The sequence below is a fragment of the Colletotrichum orchidophilum genome (assembly GCF_001831195.1).
Source record: "Colletotrichum orchidophilum strain IMI 309357 chromosome Unknown Scaffold_81.1, whole genome shotgun sequence".
NCBI classification, from domain to species: domain Eukaryota; kingdom Fungi; phylum Ascomycota; class Sordariomycetes; order Glomerellales; family Glomerellaceae; genus Colletotrichum; species Colletotrichum orchidophilum.
In genome coordinates this window covers 52,422-73,091 of record NW_019173037.1, presented here as the reverse complement: position 1 = coordinate 73,091, position 20,670 = coordinate 52,422, and the positions used below count along the sequence as shown (strand labels likewise).

The window sequence follows — 20,670 nt, the reverse complement described above, 5'->3', positions numbered from 1 at the left end:
CGATGGCTTCGTCTCTTTGTCACAAATTGTGGGGGAGTGGAAGGTGCAACGCGTGTCGAACAGGATACAGTGCAGATCTAGCCGTGTATAACTGTATATGGCACTGTCTCACGCCAGGATGCATCGCCCGTGTAAATGGGTCCCTCTGGCCACCCGCCATCGGTGGTTGGACCTCGACTGACACCACCTTCTGCGGATACCAAGGTTGTTGATGTTCAACGTCTCTCGCCTGTCCGAGGTTGGGACAGAGCAGAGCAGACCAGACCAGACCTTACCATGAAAAGCACTATTGAATCACTATGCGCTGGATACCGACACACAAATCGAATCAAAAGGTCTAGCCGCGATTTTCGATCGAGAAGGTCCCGTTTGACGGATATATACTACCTACAGCCCGAGGTACGGATACCTGACTGTGTCGCAAAGGCAGACAACACTGAGGCCCGAGGGTCTAGACGGAACTGTTGCACGGCAGGCGGCAGCAGGGGAGTTGGCCAAGAACGAGACGGGGCAGGGCCAGGGCCAGGGCCCCTTCACGTCTAATTAACCAGGAACCCACTCTGTTTGCGACATTGCATCTATATCCCTGCAACCGCGGACCAGCACGACGTGAGCTCATTTTCTACCGATTCGTCCGGCTTTCGCAGTCGGAGACTTTTTCTCTTCCCCCTTCCCTCTTTCTCATCTCAAAGTGAACTTACCTTGCCCCTTTCCGCAGTTGGGATATCGCTCTCGCTAAGACGATTTCGACCGTGGGCTCAATGTCCGTACGAATGGCGTGTGTATTCGTACGGGTAAACCCGACGGCGGTTATCACAATATACAGCAACTGGGTAGGCGGCCTACAATGTATATGGCATCGCACAACTCGCAGCGTTTCGAGACAGGAAGCCCGCTACCCGTCTGGCAATCATTGTTTTGTCAACCATGGTCACCGATCCATATCTCATCTACCAGGAACATCAAAAAAGGGGCCAGCACGGGGGGGAGGGGGGGCTTGGTTGCTCGGACAGGGACCCGGGGTTGGCGAATCCATTAAGTATTTTGAGACTCGCAGACTCATTACTCAGCTCTACAGGCACAACAAGCAAATTGTAACAAGGCCAGAACCAACAAATACAAAGCGATCGAGGTGGCGAGAGATGCAATCAGTGTACTCTGTATCCGTACGGAGTCCAGAGCCTCCTCTATCCGTACACGTATTTGGCCTTTGATTTCGCCATGATGAGAACGAGTGTCAGCTCCCTCAGGTCTTGTCCAGGCCCCAGGGGCCTCTTTTCGTCGGGAGTCTTGGCTGGAAAATCTTACAGGTTTCCTCCTGTCATGATTTATCCATAGATTCCATTTCTTCCTCCACACTGCAAGGGGCTCGATAGTGGGCAATAAGCAGATTGTCACCGAAACCATCCCATCGTGCTGGAGACGACGACCGCGAAGATACGTCTTGGAGACGCGAGGCGCTAGTCCACTCTTGGTGCCCTTCCGTTAACGTCCCTGAGCTTTGCAGTAGGTAGGTAGGTACTTAGTAGAAAGAATACGGTAGAGAGCCGAAAACGAGAGCGGGCCGGGTGCTTTACACCTTTATTGCCGTTCCTGAGGTTATGTCTTGTGTCCAGACTGCAGAGAAACACTGAAAGGTATGAAGGATGTTTACACCTGAAATTGTCGAGGTAAAGCGAGGCAGGCAAGTAGGTGTAAGTGCAGGTGCCTTGTGCAGGTGCGCAGGTAACTTCGTTCCTGCCCCGAGCTTGGTGGTAATAGAAGGTACTGGGTCGGGCTGTCACTTCCCGAGCACGCTTACCATACCTTAAAGTAGCAAGTTCTCTTCCATCCTTCCAAGGTTCCCTCATAGGTAGCGTGGTAGCTCTCTGCCCCACCATCCCAAACATTGTCCGTCGTCCGAAAGCAATTGGGGCCCTGGGAGGGAAGGACGGCTCGCTGGCTCGCTTTGCACCCCTGGACTTTGCATGCATGTACCACCCAAGCTTGGCACATTCGGCTTGCCTCAGATGCTTGGTACCTGAATGGTGGATATCTCTCTGTGTGGTGCTTAGATGGATGCATTGGATCATCCATCGCCCACACCTCAGGGACGGAACCGCTCCACTGTCCGTCCTCAACCTACCTTAAGCCTCAAGCCTCACCTCCCGCACTTTTCCCACACCTCCAGCTCAGGGGAACACAAGCAGGGCACGCCTACACGCTGCACCTCAGCATTTGCAACCCAGAGCTCCTCTGCCCTTTCGTGGTTCACGCACCGCGACGTCCACACACAATACCTATTCCGTACATAGGTAGTAGTAACCACACTACCACAACCACAACCACACCCGACAAATCCACAATATTCGGACACTCAAGTTGCATCGACCCTGGCCCAAAAGGAACATCCAAACCCTGCCCAGCACCGAATCTAGTAGTGAACCACCTACCCAAGGTACCCTGCCACACCTGCCTCCACTGGCTATGTCACTTCCAATGCACTCTGCCCGCCTGCACTAACACCACCATCTCAAAGGCGGCGCGCAACACAAAAAAACACCCTTTGCACTAAGCATCCCAAGACTTCCTCTTCCGTCCTGGTCGCAACTCGTCGTCCGTTTTCTTTGGCTCTTCTTGGTCGGTCTGGTGGCTCAGGCGCATCGACTTCTCGCTCTCGCTCTCTGTCTCTCAACCTGCCGCGCTTGCTGTACAGAGTACCGACTTCTTGTCTCCTCCACCTCCCAGACCTCATTTCACGCCTTGGTCCCCTTCTTCTCCATCGCCAAACGCTCAGCTCCTCCTCTTTTCCTCCTCCTCCACCGCAACTTTCTTCTCTCCGTACATCAACTACGTTTCGAGCTGGCCGTTCCTCCGCTGGTCGCATGATATCCAAACCTCACTTCTCCTCTGGTTTTCGAATCTCAGTTTATATCACCATCGCTATATATACCAATCGACTCTACACTACTTCCTATACGCCTGCTATTTTCGTCGCCTGTCCGGACAGAACTTTCTTGCATCACCGTCGCACCCAGCGTCAGGTACGTACGTTTGTTGCGAGTCTCTTTCGTCTGTACCTTCCCGGTCCATCCACACCCACCTGCGCGCGCGCTCAATCCACCGCCGCCATCTCCTGGCCAGCGCAGCAAGGAGAGTTCCATGCCATCAACGGATACTGTACTGCCTCTCCAAACTCAACATACCCCCATGTTCGCTTGCCTGCGTCGAATTTCGGTGACCCGTTCGTCGCGCCGGTCGGGCCCAAGACTGCGTCCTCGTCGTTGGACGGCAGCCTCCTCAGCTCTTATATGGATTGATCGTCTCTGCCACGCCCATACCTAGCCATTTCGCCCGAATTCCCACTCCTCCCAACACAGTCTCGCCACGAGCGCCACACGTTCTGCAAGACGTGGTTACCACGCATGAATCTCTCTGTCTCTACCCCCAAGTGGATCACACCCAGTTCCTTCACTGCCATGCGGACCTGGACCAGGTGTTTCAGCTCTGCAATGGCCGTCGCCTGCTCGATTAACAAAAATCAACTTCGCTAACAACTCATTTTGCGCAGCCATCCGTCATACCCTCCCAGCCTTCCTTCCCTTGGGCATTAACATTTTTGTAATATTCGCAAACGCCTGCCAGTACCGAGATTACTTGAGAGGGACCATTGTCATTCGCTCGCGAGACAACTCTCACCCGCAATATTTGTGTCGCATCAGTCTAATCTCCTGTGGTCTCACCCGGGCCCAGGAGACCCGGAGCACTAGCATCCCAGACTTACAGATCCGCACCTTTAGCAAACATGGCCAACACAAATGCTGATCCGGCCGCTGTGTCGCTACCATCATCTGGCCTCTCTTCGCCCCAAACCCAGACGAGGTCGCGCACCCAGAGCATGTCGAGCGATCGCCCTTCCACCATTATGAGCATTGGCCTGATGTCTCCTCCCCTCTCCGTAACACCCGAGCCCGCTTTCATTGCCGCCTCGGCCGCTTCTCAGATCGTCACCAACGATCACGACAGTCACGCCGACACCTGGTACGATCAGCATGGAATCGAACCCGCAGGCGAGACGGCTTTAGTGTCGACAGCCGCTTTGCAATTGGTGAATAGCTTCCTCGACCAGCTCCTCTTCAATTTTTTGTCCGCCTCTCGCGCAACGACTCTTGCCGCCTTGAGACCCGCAGTGTCCGAAGTTTTGAAACCGAAACTCGCCAAAGATGCCATCAATCAAGCCGACGAGGAGCTGCGGGAGTACCTTGGCGGAGGTGACGAGGACGACCTCGTCCAGTCGCAAGGTGCAGCCTCACCAAGAGATTGGGACCTGGAACTTGTGTGGAAGCGGACGCGATTGAGGTGCATGGTGTACTCGTCGCTTGGTGATATGGAAGAGGAAGACGAAGACTACTACATGGACCAGGAAAGTCTCAACCCTGCCGTGGACGAGCGTGGCCCCGAAGTCATTTCTCCGGCAGTCGCTATTTTTTTGACGTCAATCCTCGAATACATGGGCGAACAAGCCTTGGTCATTGCAGGCCAAGCCGCGTACCACCGCCTACGAGCGAAGTTCGAAAAGGAGCCCAAGGAGGGCGCGAGGAGCATTGCCGAGGTTGCTGACAGAATTGTGGTTGAGGAGCTGGACATGGAACGGGTTGCTCTTGACAGAACTCTTGGCAGACTTTGGCGGGCGTGGAAGAAGAGGCTGCGCTCTCCTACTCTGGAACCGCGCCCCTTTTCGCGCAACTCTTTCGGCCTTCACAGACAGGCCAATACTGCGGAGGCTCGCGAGACCGCGCTCCCTGCAAAGGGCCTCGGTATTCAAGAAACCCCAAACGAGGAACCTGAAATCAACGAGATTGAAGAATATTTGAAAGCATCGGCTATCCCTCTACCAATTGGGGATCGCGATATTGACGAAATCGAAGTACCGGGGTTGGCTTCCTACAGCGACGACGAGGAGTCGGATTATGAAGGTGCAGAAGAGCCGCCGGCGCAACGGCCAAAGAGTCTCATGATTTTTACTTCCCAACCCAGCAATGATTTGCCCACCCCCACAATGTCTCAACCTCACACACCAATTGCTCCCTCGAGTCGCAAGCGCTCCAACTCCTTACCCACCCCGTCTCCCTCGCCTTACACCTCGCCAAGTATCAAACGCGGCCGGGTTGAACAAATCGAGACTGGTTTAGTCGGTGAACACGCTGAGCCAAAAGACAAGGAAATATCCACAGAGGCTGTGATCACAGAGGCTGAGGAAGCCCAGCCGATCGAAACACTGCAGACCCAGGCCGAAGTCGCAAAGCCGGTCTTAGATCAAGCGGAGGCAAAGCCACTGGAAGAGTCTAAAGCGGACTCTAGCGAAGCCCCCGAGCCCAAGCCTCGCAATCCGAATCGCGTCTCACAACTTGTCACCCCCGTCGCAGCGACCGCAGCGGCAACGGTTGCTCTCGTTGTAGCTGATAAGACTTCAGAGAAAGGGACTCGGCAAGCAGAGGAAAGTGGCGACATCGATGACTTTACCGAAGAACCAGAGATCTGCACTTCTTCTAGAGTCTCCATCGCTGGGCGTAGCTCTCCGAGCATCTCCGAGTCCGGAAAACCTGTCGTGGTCGCTCCCAAGCTGTTGCAAAGAACACCCAGCGTCCACTCGGCTCGCGTTGTTGATGTCCACGGGCCTAAAAGTCCAGTGACCGGCTCGAGAGCGTCGTCGGTTGACGCTTCTGACCGCTCTCAGCAGGCTAGCCTCTCCCGTGCTAGCAGTGTCTCTCGCGTAACGCCTCCCATCATCGAAGAGCAGCCGAAGCCAGTAGAGATTGGTACCATTATTCGGTCATCAACATCAACACCGCGTACACGGACACGGTCGCCCGCTGAGAAATTGTCGCGCAGACAGAACACAAACGAGTCCATCTCGGAAGTTGACGAGGATGCCCAAGCTCAACCCGCACCGTCAAGAATTACCTCGGCTGCGTCAACGCCAACGCCCACCGCCGGTACTCCTGGAATCAGGTCTTCTCAGGCCATCTTCAATCCCGCCCAGCGCACAGAGTCACCTCGTCACGATCACACTCAATCAGCCACCAAAATCACCATCCTGAGGGATACCCACAACAATGGCCCTATCGCCGAGGAACGCGTGCCTTCGCCGCGCCATCGTTCTCACGCGGCACCAACCTTGCCCGACCGCAACGCTGGCCGGTCAACCCACGGGACGCACTCCCCAGCGGCGAGCATCGGAGTCGTGACCGTTGAGCGATCTGCTGCTGCTGGCCGCGACTCCCCTGATCGCCCTCGGCATATGCGAACCTCTGGCTCCTCTGGCTCCTCGAGCACAGGCAAGATCAGAGCCGTTAGGACTTCCGAAGATAGCAAGGCTTCCGGCCGTGCTGATAACCTCGCTCGTAACTTCGAGGAACTGATTCAAAGTGACCAGACCATTCAGTACACGCTTACGCCAGAGAGCATGCGTGACATTGATGTGAGTTATGTTTCTCGATTGCCTCTATGGCGCCCACTAATGGTAACGTAGGGAAACCGGGCACAGAGCGCGAGTCCGGTTGTTGGACCCAAGTCGAGGAGAAGCGAAGACGCCCGTACAGCCTTGAACGGCGAACGCAACAGGTCCGTCTCTGGAATCGACATCCGAAGGACTATGTCTGTCAGTCGCACAACGGGCCTGAGCTCGCACCCACCAGAAGCCAGGAACAAAGGTTTCGTTCCGAAGGCACCTCCTAGCACGACCTTGACTCGGTCCCGTACTGGCGGCCCGCAGGCGAGAGACGCTCGGGTGCCCCGTGATACCGCGATGAATGACTTTGCCGACTTCATCAGGGCTACCGGCCCGACGGCTGACAATGGTCCTGCACCGCTACGTAACGTAAGCGGTCCAGTGCCGCCTGTGAAACACAGCCTGGATTCAAGACGTATATCGTCTCCGAACAACCGGCCACGCCTTCAAGCGCGGGATGCTGCCGTCGACAATCGCGAGGATAACTCAGACCTCATCGACTTTATCCGACGAGGACCACCTAGCTCGAATAACCCCCGTATTCCTCGGACTGTGGCCCCATTCCGAACAACAATGGATTCCGACCAGATGTCGGGTGCTGTGGGGGGTAAGGCTGTTGATGCCAGCTTGCCAGACATTCGATATAGTCAAGCATCGACCAATATGACGGACATAACCCAGCCCTCCGTCCAGTCGTCGATCAACTCACAGAGCGCTCTTCTCAACAATCGCCCCAGTGGCAACGGCTTTGACGACGACGATATGATGCCCAAGCGCACTAGACGTCGTGTGCGCGACCCCTATGCCATCGACCTTAGCGATGAAGATGAGGAGGACTTGGCGCAAGCCGTTCGGCCTCCCCCGAAGAAGGAGGAGAGCCTGGCAGACTTCTTGAAAAACTATTCGCCTCCCCCCGAGCCCGCCGCGGCCCCGCACAACGTTCCCAAAAGGAAGGCGAGCGCTCCCAGTCTAATCGGACGCTTTTCCAGAAAGGACAGCAGTGCAGGGTCGAATAGCGCAAAGCCAGCCAAAGTTGACAGTCGGTCTTTGAACAGCCGCGCTGGAGGAGCCCAGGGCCACGTTCCAATCCAAGTAAACGCTCCTGGCCAAGACAAGTACGGGGCTTTTGACGCTACTGCCAACCGTGCAGCCATGCATTCTTCAGGGCGCGTGCCGATGAAGAAGTTTGAGCCAAGGGAGGCTGTCTCGTCTACGAGTCGAACTAATGACCTGGCCTCATTCCTTCGCAGCTCCGAGCCGCCGCAGATGACGCCTGCGGCCCGTTCCACTCCGGCTGCGGAGCCGCAGCAACAAAGCAGCAGTAGCGGCTTTTCCAAGATGTTTGGTCGCCGGAAGAAGTCGAGCTTGGCTTAGTCGTCCAAGCCGCACCGGCGCGGAGCCACGACCTGAATGAAGATCACGATCTCTCCATCAACTATGGAGAGAAACACAACAGCAACCACGTAGCCCCTGTCTGTCATATTGTCACGCAAGAAATCTGTCACCTGATTATGTTTGCACCGAGGAGGGATAAGTCGGTACACAGCCAAGCCCGGATTGCTCTGTCTGGTTCTACCTTTTTGTTTCTACCCCTGTGCCTCGCGCCCGATGTTTTGATACCACTCTTCCCAAAGACGGGAAAATGATTTTGTTCAATTCTTGAGCGGTCTCGACGAAGAACCCATAGGTGGTCTTTGGCATTGTTTTTCTTTGGATAATAGGACTCTGGATGGACTCTTGACAGTTCACATAGGCAGTGGAGTATGGGTCCGGAAGCGTTCATAGTTAGATACGCCAAAGCGGTCAACAATAACATGCTCCTCCTGAATATCTTCTAACTGATCTCATGGGGTTGACCATATCAATCTAGTCACAGCAGATTTGAAGAGACTTAGGAGAGAGATAGCCGTGGGCAGAACCCCTACTGTCTCTCAAACGCGTTCAATTCGAAATTGAGAGTCGACAAGCCAAGGGTGAACAATTTACCTCTGGACGTCGGCTGCCAAGCCAGGGAAGTACCAGTAAGGTAGGTAGAAAGAAGGGCGGGATTTGAAAGTCTTGAGCTTCTTGCATGCACTCGTCGACTGGTAGGCCGGGGGGGAACACCAAGCAGGCAAATCCCATGGCCAGCTTCATTGAGCCCTTTAGACCGCTGCGGGAGGGTTGCACCGGCGTATCCGACAGTAGCGGACGTCTGTCTCTATCTGCATCTATGCTTACTCGATGATTGCTAGAATAGCAGAGTAAGGCGAGTTCTGCAACACATTGCACCGAATGATGTCGCGGAATGGCGGGAGCGGTCCAGCAAACCTCCCGAGTGCCTGCTCCCTTCCTCATAAGTGCCGAACTAATGGGGATCCGTTCCCACCACAAAATGGGGAAATCCCTCTCCCGCTGCCCCTTGAGTTGTCGGCATACCAGAAAACTCGCGCCCAGGACTAGCGTAGGCGGGTTTTGCCCAGTCTTCTGTGGTGAGCCTTATGCAAGCAAGCAAGCAAGCAACGAACGAATAAACGCGGGAATGGCTGAGCCTTCTTCTATGGCCCCAATCCAGTCCACGGCATCCGCTTCTGTCCCCGTCCCGGAGGCGGAGACGGAGGCGGGTGCGGTGCCGGCGCCATTGCCAGTTCCGCCGGCGAACGACCCGCCGAACCCGAACACAGCAGCGCCTCTCGAACCCCACGAAGACGAAGGCAATGTCAAGGGAAACGAACGTTGCCTTCAAGTTAAGAGAGGAATTGTTAACATCGTTAATTTATCTTTCAAGGCTTAGTTTACAGAGGGTTCCTCAACTGCGGACGACCGCATGTGCGTACCTTGGCCCCTGCATCTCGTTCGACGGAGCTCCCTTTTACCATGATTATGATTACGTTTGCTACATAAAACCTTCCTTGGCACAGCTCGGTTGATACTGCCTCGTTTTCGTCGAGTGTCGTAGACTACCCAATCGAATATGGACGTTGTTATCACGCCTTCCGACCAGGCAGTCAGTAGCTCTCCGCCTCCCCCTTCCACTCTCACTCAATGCACCCTTTTTTCCCTTTAACAAAACCGTTTAGAACGTAGAAATTCTCCAATGATGAGGTATGATAATAGCCATTCCGCCAGAGATGCATTGTGTTGGGCTAGGAATACTCATCGGGTTTACGATGGCGCAGACCGAGATGGATAGACTTGACGTGGCCCACGCGATGATGGTCAAGGCCGCGGGTAGCAGGCTGTATAATGCACCGCTAAAGAAGAAAAAGGTCCCGAGGATTATTGATATCGGAACGGGAGCAAGACTTTGTACGTAAACGACTTCCCACCCCTCTTGCTTCTTTTGGGTTATTGGCAAGTTCTGATGTTGTTTGTTTCTTGGACTTTTGCTGACTTTTGGATGTGTATGGGGCTGTGGAGATGGACGGCGTCTTTGAGAACGCAGAGGTAAGAAAGGAGTTTCTGGGAATCCTTGGAGGGTTCTCGCAGACGACTGATTGATGAAACAGGTCATTGGAATCGATCCGAGTCCCATCCAGCCGGAATGGTATGATTCCACCCCCCTGGGTTCCATATCACCTTAAGACTCTTCTTCAGTTAAGACTCTTTCTAAGAGATGAAGGTGTGCAAAAATGAGTTTTTCTCATGCCAACGTAAAAAAGGGTCCTTCCCAACGTCAAATTCGAAATCGACATTGTCGAGAGCCCACGAGTCCACGAGAGGAAATACAACCTAATCATGTGCCGGTACATGGTCGCTTCTATCAAGAACTGGCCCGGTCTGATCAAGAATATTTTCGAGTGAATTCATCTCCTCATCTTGCGTCTTTCGCCTGCTTGCTACACCATACAAGCCAGGAGTAGGTGGTCCTAGAAGAAAGGTGAAAGGACTGACAAGAAAAAAAAAAAAAGCCGCCTGAGCCTCGGAGGCTGGGTCGAGTCCCAAGACGTAAACACAGAACTCTACTCGGACAACGACACCTTCAACAACGACTTTGCCACGGCGCAGTGGGTAGACGGCTTCGCAAAGGCGTGCAAGGGCATGCGTGGGCCGCGACACGAACGTGGCCCCTAAGCTGGAGGGCGTGGTACGCGATGCTAGCTTCTACCCCGGTGCCATATACGCGCGACGCATCAAGGCGCCCCTGGGCTCTTGGGTAAAAAGGACCAGCTCTACAAGGACCCGGACATGATGAACCTGATGCTGATAATTGACGGCCTCGAGGGCCTCTCGTGCAAGCTGTTTCCGAGCTGCTGGGCCAGAGGCTGGAGGAGATTTTGGTGGAGCTCGCGGCTGTGCTGAGGGAGTCGAAAACGGGTGTTTTGGGGGCTGCCATGCTTAATACGTGAGATAAACGCCCACGATCGCCCCCTCCTGTCTTTTTTTTCTTCTTCTTTTCGAGAGTAGGGTCCCCCCCCCTTTCATCCCTTCTTGTCATCTCTATTTGTATCTCTCTTTCTGGAAGAATGTATAGCAGAGACTGAGACTCGTGCTTCTTGGATCGAGGAGCAGGCCCATCACGTCGAGCAAACGGCGGGCAAGGTGGATTAGGGAGGCGGGATTCAGACATGATATAGTGCTCATCCAGACAGACTGAAGGGTACGAGCTTTCCTCATTTCATCACTGCGTACTCCTGCGTACTACCGCGTACTGACCGCGAGGTAAACTATGGTAAACCAGAAAAATCGCAAAGCATTCCCTTTGGCATGTGCCCCTCGTACCCAACTCCAACAACGTTCCTAGTGCTAAACGTGTCGCTGCCATACGACCGTCGCTGGAACCTCACGATCCCAATAAACTCCTAATTTGATCCATTTGTCAACCGCGGCCGCCCCATTTCAATCCTGTTTGCCATCCAGGACTGATAACCGCATGCACCAAGTTACCCTAGGCCCCTCCGTTTGGTACTATTTCCTGGCCAGCGCCACCTGGCAAGAAAGCATGAGGGTATCGCCGCCGCCAATCGAACCTAAAGGAAACAAGCTCAAAAACAACATGCAAAAGTAGTCGCCAGCGTACAAGTCCGAGGACAAGGAAAAGGATACAGACACGGCGGAAGTAAATTGCCAAGTGTTCATCAATAAAAGTAAAGTAAAAGTAAGGTCATTGAATCTGGGCCGTTGAAGAGTGCCCATGTTTGAAACAATCATGACAGCTCCGCAAACGAGGAGCTGTCGTGACTCAGTGGTTGTGCGGAGCCGATAAACGGTGTTGAATCAGTGACCCCATTTCGTCATAACGGCTCTGATAGCATCAGCTGATAACATCAGAGAAACGAGAGACCCATCCGCTTTCGCAGTGATGAAACGGGGAAGCGAGTAGAGGTCATGCGCCAGTGTGGAGTGGCCCTCTTTAGATCTCCATGTGGGCCACGACATCCTCACTCATCCGCCGTACCGGGCTCTTCCGGTCAGACAGGCTCTCGTCGTCGTCCTCTTCGTCGTAGAAGAAGCGCTCCTCAGTGTAGTCGTCGTCGGAGAACGGGACCAAATCGCCATCGGCACCCCGATTCCAGAGGAAGCCGTCACTTTGTTCTTCGTCATCTTCATACGGTGCCACAACCTCGGCATCGCGGTTACCCAGCCAGTATTTGGCGCGCTTGTTGGCGGCCAGTGCATCAAACTGGGTACTCCGCGTCCGCTTAACGGAACCCGGAAGCGCCGGTTGCAATCGTGGTGATTGTGACGATACAACCGGAACAACGCGCACGTAGAGGTAGGCGACTCGCTTCAACGCGCGGTTGAAGAAGAAATAGTGAGCAGCCCAGATTGCAGACTCATCCTCTTCGAAAGGGTCGACGTCTGGGTTGTAGCTGAAGACGGTGCATTCGTTGAGGCGCATCTCCTTATCAATTTTAGACCAACACTGTGGACCCCACCCCGGCTTGGTCTCCGAAGACGTGGCCTGCTCGACTGGCCGCGCCTCAACATGCGGTCTGACATTTTGCAAAATCGAGTCAAGGTTTCCCATCACTCTTCGCAGGTTTCTTTCTTTTTTGAAATCGCCTGGTCTCAGAACGTGCGAAAAGTCGTAGTGTTGATGACTCGCGTTCAGTGTCGCAATGAGATAAGCAAATGTCCGGCGACTTGCGAGCTCTGATAAGGGGCCAAATGCGCTCGAATGCGAAAACATTTGCATGTTGGGAGATGTTGCCAACATGGCTTCGCGATCTGGCGGTGACAGGCTTGCGCCCAACTTGAGGAGCGCGGCATGTTGTGAACTTAAGTCTTTGTCGATGTTCTTGTAAAGCTTCTTGTCAGAACCAGTAGACTTGGTGGTGTAGAGATCGCATCCGCCAGTGACATTGCAATCCGGTGTGTTGAAGTTTAGAGCGCCAGTGACGGCGTCGAAATCTTGCAGTGGGAGATACTGCGAGCTGAGTTAGCAGGTGTCGTGGACTTCTGCAAAGTAGCGTTGCCTGCTGCTGCAGCAAAGTATGCGCACCTTCATCTTGAATGATTGAGGTTCGGCCTGGATGACCGAGGGGGTGTAGAGTTTGGATAAGAGATGTTCGATATCGCCGCGCAATAGGTGTACAAAATCACAAGCGCTTCAGCTATCGATCTGGTGGTGCAGTGAGCTTATCGCCGGTATCGCGCCGCGATCAGGTTGTTGTGATGGAGCCGTTGGATTCCGGAGGATTAACGTGTCGAATGATGTCACAGGAGTTGGATGTCGCGCCGGATCGGGATAGGGGTGGCCGCGGGTACGGGAAAGGCGGTGACTCGGAGTCGAGGGTATGGCGAAATGAAACCAAAGACGCGATAAAACGCATGCAATGCGTCGCGGTGAAAGGTAGATAGTTTGATGGGAAGACTGCTGTCTGTGTATCGATGGAAGCCAGAGCCTGCCTGTTCTGGGTAAGGCAAGGAGCGACTCAACCCTGTAGATCAATTCGGTTCGGATGGATGAACAGAGACTAGACGCGTTGCGTCTAGCAGGTGATCTGGTCGACAGACATTACTAAAAGACGAATGTTTTGATGAGGTGTGAGTTGGAAGTTGGGCAATGGTAGGAGGATAGTCGAAACGGAGGGGTAAAGGGAAGGAAGGGATGGGGTGACGCAGGAGTTTAAGGCGACGAAGCGGGAGTGAGCGGGAAGGGAGCTGGCAGCCGGTGCTGTCGCAGCAGCTCTCGGCAGGTGCGTGGTCTCGCCGGTGTGAGAGGCGACGCCTTCCTGGGTGCGTGGTGGTCTGCCCGTGTGGTCCGTGGTGTGCTGGCTGCTGCTGCTGCTTCCTGGGTCCTGGCTCACGTCTCCGTCGTTCCCCGTACCCGCTGACAAGGCCCCCGCCCCGGTCCAGGTTGAATGAATACCTAGGTGCCGTAAGGCAATTTTAGTGCAGTTCCAAGATAGGAACAGATAGTGGGTGGGGCCCATGGAGAGTCTGTGACAAAGCATATTTTTCTCTGCTGCATGTCTGCTGGCTGGTTGCCGCATCGCATTGTGACCGCCTGCTTCGTTCTTGACACCGGATTCGCGGGTGTGGGGGGGAAACTGGCTGGGAAGTCGGGGTCCAGTCCCTGTCTGTTCCTTGCTCGTTGGGGGAAGGGCCCCTTTCCGAGTCCACCCTGACTCTGTCCAATCCGCCGCGTATAGAGAGGCGGGGCGCAGTCGGTAATGTCCAGGCGAATGAAATGGCGTCAACCGACCACGAGCGGCTACTCCCAAGCCTGTCTCGCGACATGACTTCGTTTTGTCTCCAGGCAAAGAGGCATGGCGTTTGTTTGCGTGTCGGAATGCTCGATCATCAGTCAATTATTACGGCTTTCTGTGGAGTGCGGTCGTCGTCGCTCTTGGCCCCGTGCCCAGCTCCTGCGTCGTTTCTGGAGGGGAACTCAAGATCGACAAACGTTGTGGACGCAACTAAGCGACAAGCACCGCTATCTCATGTTCTTCTCTTGATGTAGTAGAGAGCGGTTTTCCGCCCTCAAAGATCTATGCACACAAAGGGCCACCCAGGTCATTCCCGTCCTTAACAGCATCGGCGCATCGTTCCCTCATAGTCGCGTATCGGCCTTTTGATTCCCGGCCTGCCGTATATCTGAAAGCCATAGTGGGTCGTCAAAGGATGCCAACTCGCTTGAGGGACGACGTGATCTCTTCCGTTTCCTGCATAAGCGAAAGAGCGCCCATTAGCCAACAGACTCATCAATGTTATGCACTCCTTTGCGGCCCGTGCAACACTTGTGTAGATGTCGTAGATTGATTTCGAGGCTCGCTTTATCCCGGGCTTCGTGTCGCAATCCAGTAGATAGGTACATAATGGAGGAGGGTTACATGATCTTTGTAACCTCGTCCTCGACCTGATGGGGAGGAGGAAATTCGTCAGCTCAAGACTTCGCCAATGGCGCAGCTGCAGTTCGTCGTCTTGAAGGCAGGGAAACCTAGAAAAGAATAAACCATCAACTCAACGTACCTCCATGTCCTCGAGCGAATCCTGCTGGGATATGCATCGCAGCACGTTCTTTTTACTGCTTTCTTGAAGTTCTCCCGCCAATAATAGCTCGTCCAAGATGTAGTAGGCTTTTGTGAAGGAGAAGATGATATCTAGCTCGCAGACATTGCCGTAGTACTTGTCCATCTGCTCGACGTAGCGATGGATAATTTCGAGGGTGATTAGCTCGTTATCTTCCGACGCGGCTCCCGCAATAAAGAACAGCGATGCATATCTGCGGTAAACGATCTTGGAATCTGGCGGGGAGAAGTCAGTGGCTGTTGATAGACGACGTCATCGGGGTTCGAAGGTGGCTGACCCTTATACTCCAGGAAGTTGCACATGCGAGTTCTACGGGCGAGAACCAGCTGAGCAACGTCCTTGACGATCTTGGCCTTCTCCTTGGGCGACAAGGTGGTGAACCATTTTGCAAGGCGCTGGAGAGGGACCGTTGTCAGCAAAGGTTTGTTCGAGGGACTTCGTTGGGCCGGCGATAAATGCGTACCACTTTGCCCTGGCGTGAGAGCAGGATAAGGTATCTGGAATCGTTTAGTCGTCATCCTTGTCTGCACTAAAAGATACGGGTGAGGGGGGGGCCAACGCACTGGATAGCCATGATGATGCCTTCACATCACCACCACAAGGTGGACGGAGAGGGAGATGGGGAATCGGGGGTGAAGAGTGTTGTGGACCTTAAGTTGACGTCTTAGGAAGTGTCCGTTGCGGTGGCCGAGCAAATCAGACCGAGCTCTGGATTGCGGTTGGCGACGAAATGCGATCTGTTGCGTGAGGTGATGCCCCTTGGTCACGTCAGGCTGACAGGCGCAAGGTGTCGATTATGGTGGCAGGTGCACACCCCAACCTCGAGGCTGCAACATCCTCAGGCAATCAGTGTGTCGACTGCGGGCTTGGGAAGCTTGATGCCCCTATGCAAAGGGACCATGGAGCAACCCGCTTACGTAAGGTAGACACCGAGGCGCTGTGAGTAGGATTCGACAGTGGAAGGGACACTGTAAAAGCTCCCGTGAACTGCCCTGGCAGGCCCCGCAGGCATCACGTCTGGATTGGCTGTCTTTAGCAGACAATGTCCCTGTGTGCACGCCACCTCGACTGCCGTCCAGCATGGAACAAAGCTCGTCCTTTCATGGCTGCCGCTTTGTGCGACTCAAGATCTAGACCTTTGAATGCCGCTGGTGGTGTGCCTTGGTGTGGTGTGGTGTGGAACAGAGACATTGGATGAGCGACTCATGCCAACAGCGGCGTCTCATGGGCTGTCGTTGCAGCGGAAAGTGCAGGTAAATCACCCCAGTGGCCAAACCCCCACCATGCGCCATTGACCTGCCCCTCGGAGTCGCGCTCCTGCCGAGGGTGGATGGCGGGATGTGGTCCGCGGAAGAAGGATGATATTTTACCTTGGAGGTCTGCGGGTATGTACGACTTGATTCAGTCATCCGTTCTGATCCGTTCTGGCACGCTTGAGTGGAATTTTCTCCTTCAGTCCTGTTCCGCTGTTGTAATAAGGGCCAGTCCAGTCCTCCGCACGCTGTTCGCAACTTTTCTCTCCAACTGTTCTTTACCTTATGGCCTACCTCACCTTGGCTACGATCGGAAAACAACTTTGCAAAACAAACACCATCGTCGATCCACATCCCGAGCCCAATCCCGGAAGTGTCTCGCGCGTCCTCCCATAAGTTAGCATTCTAGAAGCCTCCCCGCCTGCACGCACTGCATATCAATCACGACTTCCTCGTACCATACAAAGCGCAAGACGCCCTTTATCTCCGATCTTAGGCTTTTGCTACAGACAAGCCGACATCCGCCTGTTGTGCACCAGCGATTAATAATTACCCCCGTCTCACTTTTGACCCCGAGCGGCCCGTACCTTTCCTTATCGGCGCCTCGACCTCGCGTACCTACCTTGGAGAATCCGATTGTTAATCACCCCTCCAAAGTCTAAAAATCGACAGGCACCAAAAAAAAAGTTGCTGAAGAAGATCATAACGCCCTCATCTCTCAACATTGCGCAATCAGGACCCTCTGCGTCGCAATCTTTATTCGACTTCAAGGCCACTCGCTGCATCTGATCTTCGACTAAGATACTGCAAAATTCACCAATCTGTAGCCATCGTCACCACCGCCATGACGAAACTCATCCTTTCCACCGGGTTTGTCACACTTACCATGAACCCCGCCAGAGATTCGTTGCTTGCGCCCTGATGCTGATTGGCGATCCTCCGCTGCATGCAGAAACATTGTCTCGGGCGGCCCTTCCATAATCCGTAAACCGGGTGCCTACAGATCGAATCTTGAACTCACCAATTCGCTGCGAAGCAACTTTCTCGCTGCCCAACAGGACTACTCGCCTTACGTAGAGTCCTCGCCCATCGATGACGATGACGAAGTTGCAAACGGAAACGGATCCCTGAATGGCCACTCCAATGGCTTCTCTCACAACTCCAACGGCCGCCGGCCTCGCATCGATGTGTGGACTGCCAGCGAGGACGATGTGCTCTACATCCCGCGGATAGACTGGTCCTACTCCGGTTTGCAGGAGGAACCCGAAACCTATGATATTACCGTGAAGCTCTTCTTCCTCCCCAATACCCCGCCACAAGACCGTGCCCAGTATGTGCAGGATGCCTTGAGTCTCGTGCGAAAGGAGCTAGGAGTTACCACGGTAGACCTCCTTATCGCATCCTTCCCGGGCATGTCATTTGAGGGCGACTGTGAGTGGGAGGCTGATAAGCGCAATGCCTCTCAGGGCAACATCGACGAGGAGGCTGCGACATGGACGGTGCTCGAAGACCTGTACAACCGCGGGGAGGTCAAGGCTCTCGGCATTTCCGAGTTCGGAACGGAGAAGCTGGCCAAGTTCATCAAAAAGGTCAGCGTCCGGCCGTCAGTCGACCAGATCAATATCAAGGACTGCTGCAGCGTTCCCGCCACGCTGGTCAAGCTGGCCAAGACGGAGGGCGTCGAGCTGCTCGTCCACACCGATTGCACCGACATCCTGCCCAGAGGCACCCTGCGCGAACTTCTCGGTCACGGGCTGCAGGGTGCTGGCGTCCTCGCCGACCCTGCCGAGGATCAGGAGGGTCTGGAAGGCGACCTCACTCCTGAGTGGGTGGTCAAATACACTGCCTTTGTCAAAGACCGAGGTGTAATTGAGAATAAGGGATATTTTGCCGGCGCAGATTTGGTCGAAATCTTTTAGGAGACTTTTTCTGCCATGCTTTTGGATATGTTTATTTTTTTGATACCATGGCTGAAAAATACGGCCTATAGATCTACACTGCATAGCGTTTCTGATGTCTGGCGATCCAGGGTCTCTTTAACGGTTTATACGAAGCCCCCCTTTCTTGGTATCTATTAGAGGAATTTTTTAACAAGATATTTATTTTACCTGAGTTTGCCTTTTTTTTTTCTTGATTCGTGCCCAAATCCATGACTGTCTTACTCTCTGAGCAGAGCCTCCGCAAGCCTCTTCCCTCGGTCACCCCCGAGATAAATGTCATCCTCGATGCTCTCCAAGCCCATGTCGACGGCCACCTTGTACCCCCTGACCACCATGTCCTCGTCCACCCGCAGCCCGTTCTCCACCAGCGCCAGAATGACGCTCCGTATCCGCGCGACCTCGCGCATCGTCTCGTCGTCAATCTTGTCGTTTTGGCTCGAGTAGACGTTGGCGCTAACGCTCTCTTCCATGCGGTTTAGCCCCACGCCCTCCGAGCCGGCGTCGTTCTCGACATGCTTGCTGATCCAGATGAAGCCGTTGACGCCCAGCGTGACGTGCACCTTTGCCGCGCCCCTCGCGGCGTCCATGACCCACTGCTGCCTCTTTGCCCTCACAACGCCGCCGCCGCCGCCGGTGCCCGTCACAGCGACAAAGACGCCGTTGCGCAGCTTGCCGTATTTCAGGGAGCGGGTGTGCAAGGACGCGGCGCCGTCCTGGTGGAGCTGCTGAACCTCCGCGACGACGAGGTCGCCCTCGGCGAAGAAGGAGCGGATCTGGAGTTCGTCCGTGTCGGTGCGCTTGCGGAGGATGCCGCCGGGGAGGTTGATGGCTGAGATCTGGAGGATGGCGAGCTGAGAGGAGCCGACGTCGACGCGCCAGCGTTTCGCCTGGACCTCGACGATGCGGCCGATGACGAGATCGCCGATTTCTGGGGTGTAGCGGGCGCGGAGGGGCCGGACGGAGAGGAGCTTGTTTGTGCGGGTTACGGTGCCCGCGACGGAGGAGACGATTTCGGTGGTGTTTTGGGTTATGTAGGTTCCGTGGCCTCTGTTTTGGGTTTTTTGGTTAGTCTCAGGCTTCTTCTTCCTCTTTTTTTTTATCCTCTGATTTGCCCTTTGGAAACATTTGGAAAAGGTTGACCAGGTAGGCCGAGAGAAGGAGAACGAACCTCATCCACTGGGGGTCGTCAGTGATGATCTCACCCGGCGTGACAATCTCGTAGTTATCGCCGCGAGGGCGCTTCGCGGGGCGCATGGAAATATCGCCCTCAATGTCGGCGCCGCCATCTGAATCTGAGTCCGAACCTGCGGTGGCGGCGTAGCGTGTGGGCTTGTGATGTGACGGCGTGCCACGCGGGGCGAGGATTGTGATGGGCATTTTTTTTTTTTTTTGTGATTTGGGAAACGGCAAAAAGCCGTTACGGCGATGGGAATGTAGATTACTTTTTTTGGTGTCGAATAATTCAGCGTATTCGAAAGTTTGGCGAGGGTCGTTTCGCTGCGTCAATTGCACGGGCGGATTCGTGGTGGTGGCTGTTTGGTGGGTGTAGTTGCGGTCGAGGTTGTTGCTTGCAAAGAATTTTTGGTGAAGCTTTGGAGGGGCAGCTTGGAGCGAGCATTCGATCCGTGGACAGCGACGCTTGCCTATACCTCTCACTTTCATTTTTTGGTCAGCATCGCGACAACCAAGTGCGTCGCTTGATGTACTATAATTTTGGTTTCTCTATTTTGCTACAGTGCTTAGTAATTGATTCGTTGAATTGCCGCTTTTTGATTATGACAGTATTGTACAGTGTTGCAACATGAGTTGCAGCCCTCAGCTGCTGGAATGGCCACTAGCTGCCATTTGGCGGAAGATCGGTAGTCCGTTCTGAGACGATCGACAAGATGCCAGTCAGAATGCCAACATGGCTACCTCGACCAGAGCCTGCCTTGAAGACCTGCCGCTGCGATTATTTGTCGCCGCCGCTTAGCATTCGGTTGTGAGAAGCCTTCGGCAGAGAGGTGCCAATCTTCTTCCGTCAGCAACGTGGGCTGCTGATGCCCATGAGGCCTTCTGCAGCAGATGCGCGCGGCCTAGTTGTTTGAGTTGCGATTTTCTCTTCATCCCATTTCTCAGTCCCTCTTTCATCCACCGTCTATTTGAACAACCTCCACAGACCAAGGTAGGCCAGGCCCATCGAGATGCTAGCGACACCCAGCTTGCGACTTCCCATGCCGAACATTGATCCCGACTTGAGTATCGCTGCGCGTTGTCGTTCGACGTGACCCATGCCGGAAAGGTAGTTGTAAGCTGCAAGGCCGAGGAATGCGCCGCCTCCTGTTCGTCCGAAATCATCGCATCAGCATCGATATTGCTGTCGCTAAGCCGTCGGAAGTCTGGGAGAAAGGTGCTTACCGATGACTCTGCACGATGTGCAATCATCGCCGCGATCCTCACGCAGGAGCTGGTCGAGGCTTTCTGGCTTATCGAGAGCGCCCACGGTGGGCATCTTGTCTCCTCCTCCAACCATGGCGGCGATGTGTCTGTT

The 20,670-nt window shown here is 54.4% G+C and overlaps 8 protein-coding genes across 8 annotated transcripts; 4 read left to right on the top strand and 4 right to left on the bottom strand.

Annotated features, from left to right (window-relative positions):
- Window positions 1-3,784: 3,784 nt before the first annotated feature.
- On the top strand, window positions 3,785-7,864 carry CORC01_09131 (uncharacterized protein; the record flags this gene model as incomplete). Its single annotated transcript, XM_022620761.1, has 2 exons — window positions 3,785-6,460; window positions 6,512-7,864. The coding sequence occupies 2 exons, from the start codon at window positions 3,785-3,787 to the stop codon at window positions 7,862-7,864; spliced, it is 4,029 nt and encodes a 1,342-aa protein (XP_022472703.1).
- Window positions 7,865-9,011: 1,147 nt separating this feature from the next.
- CORC01_09130 (TAM domain methyltransferase) lies at window positions 9,012-9,786 on the top strand (the record flags this gene model as incomplete). Its single annotated transcript, XM_022620760.1, has 3 exons — window positions 9,012-9,204; window positions 9,264-9,323; window positions 9,620-9,786. 3 exons carry the CDS (start codon window positions 9,012-9,014, stop codon window positions 9,784-9,786), a joined length of 420 nt encoding a protein of 139 aa, XP_022472702.1.
- A 103-nt stretch (window positions 9,787-9,889) lies between these two features.
- CORC01_09129 (UMTA methyltransferase) lies at window positions 9,890-10,818 on the top strand (the record flags this gene model as incomplete). Its single annotated transcript, XM_022620759.1, has 5 exons — window positions 9,890-9,916; window positions 9,979-10,016; window positions 10,132-10,269; window positions 10,381-10,514; window positions 10,694-10,818. The coding sequence occupies 5 exons, from the start codon at window positions 9,890-9,892 to the stop codon at window positions 10,816-10,818; spliced, it is 462 nt and encodes a 153-aa protein (XP_022472701.1).
- Window positions 10,819-11,822: 1,004 nt separating this feature from the next.
- CORC01_09128 (uncharacterized protein) lies at window positions 11,823-12,920 on the bottom strand (the record flags this gene model as incomplete). The annotated part of the gene is made up of 2 exons (XM_022620758.1): window positions 11,823-12,839; window positions 12,915-12,920. The coding sequence occupies 2 exons, from the start codon at window positions 12,918-12,920 to the stop codon at window positions 11,823-11,825; spliced, it is 1,023 nt and encodes a 340-aa protein (XP_022472700.1).
- Window positions 12,921-14,744: 1,824 nt separating this feature from the next.
- Window positions 14,745-15,465, bottom strand: CORC01_09127 (clathrin adaptor complex small chain; the record flags this gene model as incomplete). The annotated part of the gene is made up of 3 exons (XM_022620757.1): window positions 14,745-14,774; window positions 14,888-15,162; window positions 15,225-15,465. 3 exons carry the CDS (start codon window positions 15,463-15,465, stop codon window positions 14,745-14,747), a joined length of 546 nt encoding a protein of 181 aa, XP_022472699.1.
- A 1,579-nt stretch (window positions 15,466-17,044) lies between these two features.
- Window positions 17,045-18,119, top strand: CORC01_09126 (glutamate-cysteine ligase modifier subunit; the record flags this gene model as incomplete). Its single annotated transcript, XM_022620756.1, has 2 exons — window positions 17,045-17,070; window positions 17,153-18,119. 2 exons carry the CDS (start codon window positions 17,045-17,047, stop codon window positions 18,117-18,119), a joined length of 993 nt encoding a protein of 330 aa, XP_022472698.1.
- Window positions 18,120-18,358: 239 nt separating this feature from the next.
- CORC01_09125 (exosome complex exonuclease RRP4) lies at window positions 18,359-19,517 on the bottom strand (the record flags this gene model as incomplete). The annotated part of the gene is made up of 2 exons (XM_022620755.1): window positions 18,359-19,187; window positions 19,309-19,517. The coding sequence occupies 2 exons, from the start codon at window positions 19,515-19,517 to the stop codon at window positions 18,359-18,361; spliced, it is 1,038 nt and encodes a 345-aa protein (XP_022472697.1).
- Window positions 19,518-20,277: 760 nt separating this feature from the next.
- On the bottom strand, window positions 20,278-20,652 carry CORC01_09124 (uncharacterized protein; the record flags this gene model as incomplete). The annotated part of the gene is made up of 2 exons (XM_022620754.1): window positions 20,278-20,459; window positions 20,538-20,652. 2 exons carry the CDS (start codon window positions 20,650-20,652, stop codon window positions 20,278-20,280), a joined length of 297 nt encoding a protein of 98 aa, XP_022472696.1.
- Between the last annotated feature and the right edge of the window lie 18 nt (window positions 20,653-20,670).